Below are 7,592 nucleotides of genomic sequence, written 5' to 3'. Positions count from 1 at the left end.
TTTTTTCAAAATCACTTATACTTTATTGGCGAGCATCAATAATAAACATTGACAGACTTAGAAATAGTTTGAATAAAGATAAGAATAGATTTCAACAATTTGTTCTAATTTTCCAGTAGTAATACCACTAGTGCTTCAAAATTATCGGATATTTTCCAATAGCTTCGTTGCCTAGAAACGATTGTGTCGAATTTTGCAGGGTTAAAATCCCAAGTGCGAAGCACGAGGGATTTTTTCGCGAAATTTCCAAAAAATTGGGTGTAACAAAAATTTAAAAAAAAACATGAAAAGCTTGAATGATAAATAAGATGAAGGAAGGATATTCTATACAGTGGTTTTGTATGCACTTGACAATTATTAAAATGATTAACAGAACGAATGAATAATATTTTCAATTGAATTTCCTATCCTCTTACTCTCAAGATTTAAGAATAAATTTTATGCTGCGAGATGTTTTTTTTTCTTCTATGGTTGAAAAATTATACAATCATATCGTTTATCAACAAGTTTGACAATTATTAATTCTTTATTCTTTCAATTTTTCAGAAATCCTTGGAGGAATTCTCATGTTTTTCAATTTAATTTTTCCGTAATATAATGTTCAGAAAATTAAATAACGGAAAATTTAATTCGAAAACATGAGAATTATTTCGTTTATAATTCCTAGAAATAGGTATCTTTTTCAATTGGATTACAGAAAGTTGCACGTGATGCTTGGGCATTTCAATTAGTTTCTTGTCTGTTTAAGGTAGAATGCGATAAGAGAATTAAAAAGAAAAATAAATAAATATTCCTGTCGCCGCATGTCACGCGTAGGGAGTGACAGCAGTCATCAATAACCACACGTTTTGAACACTGTAATCTCGGTCATAGCTGTTCTACGGCTTCGTTTACTGAAGAATTAGAGTGAGGCCTTCAGACTTTGGATTAGACGTTTTTATCCAGTTTAGTGGAATTTATGCCGCTGGAGTGTCCAGACTGAAGGCTTTTTGGCATTGCGGAGTCCAGTTGGTGGCTGGAAGATTGCTGATCACCTATTGAATAATTGTAATGAATTCATGAGAGAAGATAAATAAGTATTGAAGTAGAAGTGTCCGCCTAGAAAGCCAGAGGTCCTGGGTTCGAAAGTCGGCACCGGCGAATTATTTATGGATTATTTGATTTAGTCAAGTAATATAAGGACACCATCAAATATACGTTGTAACAATGAGAGAAACCCAATGTGTTAAGCATGTCGAATCATGTAAAAATACAGGACCCACAGTTTCACGTGTTTCGAGAACCTGACTACAGTTGATTCTCACCTTCGAAATACTGTCGATACCATCGTAACCTATATAGGCTACAGAGGAAATAGTCGTGAGTTCGAACGATAATAAAAGAGTCGCGAAGAAATTATTTGAAAAATTCATACCAGTCAAACCGTTCATTCTCCACGAATATTCAATTCAAAGTTGAATTGAATTATGCACATTCGAATCACAACGAATTATTCATAAAAATGAATATTCGCAAACACCGCTAATACAATTATTTCAAAGGCCAGTGATTCTAGGAGAAAATAGCAAGAGACCCCCTATTACAGCTGAATGAATTTTCAAAAATAAGTGTAAATAAACAATCAGAATTAAAAGTAGGTACTTTTGAGACAACTAGACTTGATAGATTGGAATTCTTTTAAATCAATCTTACCTCTTTAACAAATTCCACTAGAGTTTTAGGATCAAACTCCGCCTTTGCTCGTGGGCCCCACGTGTACTCATAAGTTTCTTTGTCGATTTCTGCTGCTTTACATCGTACCAAATAAACTTGCTGAACAAACGTCTATAAATAGAGAAGAATAGGGATCATTATCCAATAATTTTACAAATATCTTGGAATAGATCCGCAAATCACTTGGATTTTTTGTTTTACCTTTCGTACCAACTCCTCAACATTTCCAAAGTAAGGGTGAAGAATGCCATGGTCTCGCCAAATATTAAATTTTGCCAGAAAGTTGATCAAACTTACTGAAATCAAGCAAGAATAATTTCAATTTTGCGCGAAATAGTGGAAGGTACTTGCTAAATATCAACCGAAATCTTAATGCTTGAACGATTCCGGCAACAAAGGGTTTTAAACATAAATGCTAACAGATATCTTTTGTAACCAACTAAATGATCTACATAAAATGTTACTTGACATCTCTCCCCTAAGCTCCCCATCATCGACACAAAGAAAAAAGTTCCCAGTCAAAATCTCTTACAAACTCATGTTGAAATCTAGCGTGCAAAAAATCCTGGAAACAAGGGAAATTTTTACATATGTTGAGAAAACTTTCAGTTATAATACCAGAAGATCATAAAAATTATTGGGTATTTTTCATTGAGACAAATAAATTTTTGATACTAAATTATAGGGATTGTTTTTCTGAAATTAAGTAACCAGTTTCTTATTCTCAGTAGAGTGCCTTCTAGAATCATGAGCTTCTTGAAATCAATAATGTAGTTTTGAAAATTAGAATTTTGGTCTCTGGAGATATAATTCTAATTGACAACTTGTTTCTTCTTTTATATCGAATTATCTCAGAAACGAATAAATTAAGGAAAAATGAGTAAAATGAAACGAATGAGAATAAAAACAGAAAAAATGTAAATTCCAAGCCGATCGCCTCTAAAAATAAATGCAAATTAGCATCGAACCTTCTCTACAGGGTTCTCCAGACGTGAAGATATGTGAAAGCACGAGGAGTAGCAGAGTTTGTGCAGGAATATCCTCACCCTCGAGAGTAATTTCTTCACGACGAAGTATATTAACAATTACCCACTTCTGTCCACCCACCCCTATCAGCTTGTACCCAAAGACCTGATGAAGAACAGCTTTGGTTTTTGCCATCAGATTCGTATAATACTTGTTGTGGTCTGGGATCACGTAGCACTTGATATCTGTGTGCTTAATGGTTCTTTTGTTCTTAGCTGCTTCCAGCAAATAGTCCAATAACGTCCCTACAACTTCACTCTCCTCGCTCTCAGGTAAATCCCGTCCTCGGCGTCGTGATTCATACTTTAGTATCTTTTCAATGTCTTTTTCAATGTTTTTCTTATATCTTTGTGACGAATTCATTCTGCGAATTAATCAATTGACGTCTGATCATTTCAAAGATTGATTAAATTACGAAAATTTTCCCTTACCTATTAGTGTTCATAGTACAATCATTGAGGTTAGATAGAGATTTTTCAGGTTTTCAAGTGCAGGAGATTAAATTACACAAATTTTTTAAGTTTCTGACGACCTTCAATTACTTTGTGATGTTGTTCTTTGTCTAGTACGATTTTTACAATTTTTGATGGATAATTATTCACTAAGGAGTACTAAGGACAATTTCGATATTCTTCTTCTTCTTCTTCGATTTTTATAGCTCTGACATTTTAGTGTCTTGCGGCCGTTATCCCTCTACAGGGACGTTTCAGCAATTTCGATATTCGTTTGTTGTCAAATTCGTTTCCAAATAAGCGAAATACGCGATAGCGTATCAGTTATTATAGGGAGTTTTTCGGCCAATTCACGAACTAATGGCCGTCCACTTTGGATCAGACAAGGATAGGATGCGTCTGACCATCTTTGTTCAATATCTTTGGCAAATTGGAGGGGGTGTGGCGACTCCGTCCGCCGCAGTTCCCACTTCGTCCACGGCGCAGCGCGCCGATCACCCTCAAGGCGCAACCCGTCGCCCGCGGAAGCAAGCCTTGATACCAAAATTATTCTATGCCTAACGCTCACACCACACGTGAAGCATACGATATCATTCATTCCAAAGTTTAATTTGTATTGACTATTTCTACTACTGATAATAATAAATATTAGTGTTGTTACATACTGCGGAGATTACTCTATCTTGGGGAACCCTCATAATAAGCTAAAGGGGTGACTTTCCACTGCCATCTGTTTCCGTTTTGCAAAAACTCTCCAATTGTCGGTAATCGGTAATTTACCTTACCTTCATTGCCTGTGTGCTAATACTACTGCTTTTCCATGCTATTTCTGTGCTTTTATCTCAATGTACCCTCTCATATTTATAATCTCTCATCTGTACAATTTGTTTAAATTTCTAAACAATAAACTCCTTATCTTATCCTTATTCTTATCCTTCTTATCTTTACACTCCTTTCAATAGAAATATTGGACTAATGATGTGCTCACCTTATCTACACGAGCGTAGGATCATTTACCTTTAATTAGAGAAAAAAAAATGAAAAATGCTGAAGATTTATTGAAAAATTATCAAATCATCTTTTATTTAAGAACATTAGTTATAAACTTGAACGCATTTAGAAGTGATTTAAATAATGGTGAAATGGTTTTCAAAAATAGAAAAGCTCTTAACATTAAAACTGTTTATAAAAAAATTATTAATATTAGCTTTGGAATAATGTTGAGTTTAACTCACTTAGGAATGAATTTGTTCGATGAGTAAGAAAAAAAAATCATGAGAAATGTTTTCAGTTGAATATCGTGTCCGTCTTGGGATGATATTCCTCATTCCTTACTCAGGGAAGTTTATGCCGCTGGAGTTTCAAGTCTGTGGGCCTTTCGGTACTGATGATTCCAACTCTGAGCGGGACGATTGAACACCTATTGAATATTAGAATGAATCAATGAAAGAAGATGATCGCCGACGCAATATATTCTTGAGGAAATGACCTGTTGCGCACAATCGAGTCCTTTCTTTTTTCTTCCGAATGGAAGTCTTGTGATCGGTCATTTTTACGATCTTCTAATTTTGCTTGGAGGTGACGTAGAATGTCATGAAACGTGACGACATGTTTTTAGAAAATGTGTGTATGTCCATTATGTGATAGGTCATTTTGCCGAGAAAATGGGGCGTCGATGGTGAAGTATGCCCTCGTCAAATACGAAATAATCTTTATGGGAGATTCTTAATTAAAGTAATGGCAAGAGTCTTTTTCGGTGAAAATTACTGCAATTTGCAAAAAGTGTTTTGAGTTTTTTTACTTCTGAAAAGTTATTCATTACTAAAGTAATTTGAACAATATTAAACCATGATACGAATCTGACATTGTTAATCAATTGATTATTTGAGAATGAGTGGTTTTACAATAAAATTTCAAGAGCTTTTTCCATCTATTTAACTTCAATGATGAAAAAGATCTCTCAAGTTTTCCTCAACACGAATGTCAAATCTGACGTATTACGTTTTATTAATAATTATAATAATTTTTTTAATTTTACCTTGCCAAGGAACTCTATTATATTTCGAGGATCACATTCCTCTTTTGCTCTCTGACCCCAAGTGTAATCGTACATTTCATTATCAGCTTCTGATACTTTAGATCGTATCAAGTAGACTTGCTGAACGAATCTCTGAACACAAAAAGAAATTGAATTATCATCAATTTGATGGAATTTTGTTTGTTGTTACCTTTTGCAGCACCTCCTGGACATTTCCAAAGTAAGGATGGACAGCCCCATCTCTCCAAATGCCCAAGCATTTCAGAAAATGAATCAAATTGTCTGGAAATGACGAAGAAAATTATGGCAATTTTGTGACTGAAGTATATAAATTAAAAAATACTATATATAGACTATTTTACAAATATTTCGAGAACGAGTGATTTTACAAAGTGATACATGATAAATTCATGTAATTTTTTTTCTTGAAGCAGAGGACAGACAGGGTAAGCACTGCAAATCGATTTGCACACTGAGAAAAAAAACTATTTTTGCCAAATATCCATTTACTTCAGAGAAGTATTCATTTTTTCAATATCGTATTTCTTCGAGTCATTCTCTGGCAATCCTCATTAGTTTTCAATTATGTCAATTATATTGCTCTAAAAAATGATCATGTTAGTTATGATCTTGAGTAAACTCCTTCAATAATTATCAACATTAAAAAAATTGATCGAAATTCTTCCCTGTGGAAAATAACAAATTTAGGAAAAATGAAGAATCATTAGAGGAGTTCATCCAACGTCATGTGGAACATAGTCCTCCTCTAGACTCTAGAGTCTAGAGCACCAGGATTGTTACAATTGAAACCTAATCAGCCTTCTCTGGGAATGACTCGATTGGAGAAATGTGACTTTGAATAAATGAATACTTCTCTGAAATACATGAATATTTGGCAAAAATAATTTTTGTTCTCAGAGCATTTGGATTAAAATGAATGAGAAAATTCAATCCACATGTTTATGAAACTGGTTAAAATTATTCGTAGCACATTCATATCACGTATTTCCTTGAGGAATAAAGAAAAACGAACGTTCATGTGAACACTTTGTGCTCTGCAAATTTATTTGCCATTAATTTAAGGCCCAGGTGGATCATCTTCCGAGCGTTATTCTCGATTATTGTTCCATCTTCACAATGTAAAATATATCACAATTTTCGTTGGATTTTACAATTGCATATCCACTCCAAACTCATCTCATCTAAAAATGAATACAGATTAAGATCGAACCTTCTCTGCAGGGCTCTCCAGACATGAAGATATGAGACAGCACAAGGTAGAGTAGAGTCTGTGCAGGAACATCATCGACCTCCAAACGAATCAGATCGTGAGAGAGTGCATTGACGATGATCCACTTCCCTCCACCAATGCTGATCAATTTGTACCCGAAGATCTCATGTAAAATTACTTTAGCTTTTGCCATGAGATTCTGGTAATGCTTCACGTGGGATGGGATCCCATAGGTCTTGATGTCTGCCTGCTTGATGGCATTCTTGTTGGAGGCTGCAGACAGAAGGAATTTTAACAATGTCCCTAGAACGTGATTCTCTTCGTCGTCAGGTAGATCAGCTCCTCGACGACGTGATTGTGTCGGTGATATCTCATCAATGTCGTCATAATCGTTTCTCTGGGACCTTTGGCTTTGAGTTTGTCTCTGATTTGCTTTTCGACCTCTCGGAGGTGCATTTGATGGTCCAGCTACCTCGTCAGGGTCTAATTCCATGCGAGAACTGTGGCCTGAACGTTGGGATTTTCGTGACATGTTTTTACTCTGAAAATGAATTAATTGAGGGTTTTTCGTTGGCTGCAGACAACAGTTCTTCATAAAAACGAAAAAAAACTCATTCGAGTTCCTTGGATTAGGGGAAAGTATTGTAAAATGAACCGTTTTAAATCATCAATAACTATAGATCGGCAAAGTGATCCAATAATTTTTTTCTTGATTTTAAACGTTTTTTGTTCAATTTTTTCAGGCTTTAAAATGGGACGTCATTTATTCAAATCATATCATGCAGTCAGGAAACAGTTATGATTCAAGAATGTCAATCCTACCTTATCTTCTCCTATGTCTTGCACTTCATCGTCAAATTAGTCGTAAAGAACCATGAAAATAACGAAATTATAATTTTTTGAAAAACGCTCCTCTATTTCTCAGTCGCCTGCAGTTGCGGATATCGTGATGTGATATTTGAGGTTCGAAGGCGATATTTGATATTTTGAAACGGAAAATTAATTTGTAAGTCTCTAGAGTGCCCTAGAGCTGCGAATGACTACGACTGCATTTATAAAATTTTTGATCCTCCAGTTAGGATTCTGTGGATGAGTAATTACTCTCTACAGAAGAATAATAGTATATTTCGTT

General features: G+C 34.9%; 2 protein-coding genes across 2 annotated transcripts; both read right to left on the bottom strand.

Annotated features, from left to right (window-relative positions):
* Positions 1-3,595, bottom strand: LOC107044904 (melanoma-associated antigen B16). The gene is made up of 5 exons (XM_015266976.1): positions 3,171-3,595; positions 2,682-3,103; positions 1,915-2,009; positions 1,693-1,824; positions 1-1,034 (listed from the first exon to the last, which is right to left on the bottom strand). Exons 1-5 carry the CDS (start codon positions 3,182-3,184, stop codon positions 957-959), a joined length of 741 nt encoding a protein of 246 aa, XP_015122462.1. The 5' UTR covers positions 3,185-3,595; the 3' UTR covers positions 1-956.
* A 650-nt stretch (positions 3,596-4,245) lies between these two features.
* On the bottom strand, positions 4,246-7,586 carry LOC107044909 (necdin). The gene is made up of 5 exons (XM_015266983.1): positions 7,283-7,586; positions 6,461-7,001; positions 5,420-5,511; positions 5,230-5,361; positions 4,246-4,611 (listed from the first exon to the last, which is right to left on the bottom strand). The coding sequence occupies exons 2-5, from the start codon at positions 6,990-6,992 to the stop codon at positions 4,537-4,539; spliced, it is 831 nt and encodes a 276-aa protein (XP_015122469.1). The 5' UTR covers positions 6,993-7,001; positions 7,283-7,586; the 3' UTR covers positions 4,246-4,536.
* Positions 7,587-7,592: the final 6 nt, after the last annotated feature.

This window comes from Diachasma alloeum, unplaced genomic scaffold (genome assembly GCF_001412515.2).
Source record: "Diachasma alloeum isolate Michigan unplaced genomic scaffold, Dall2.0 Dall_scaffold_00840, whole genome shotgun sequence".
In the NCBI taxonomy this organism is placed as follows: Eukaryota; Metazoa; Arthropoda; class Insecta; order Hymenoptera; family Braconidae; genus Diachasma; species Diachasma alloeum.
Note: the sequence above shows the minus strand (reverse complement) of the source record. Positions and strands in the feature narration are given on the sequence as shown.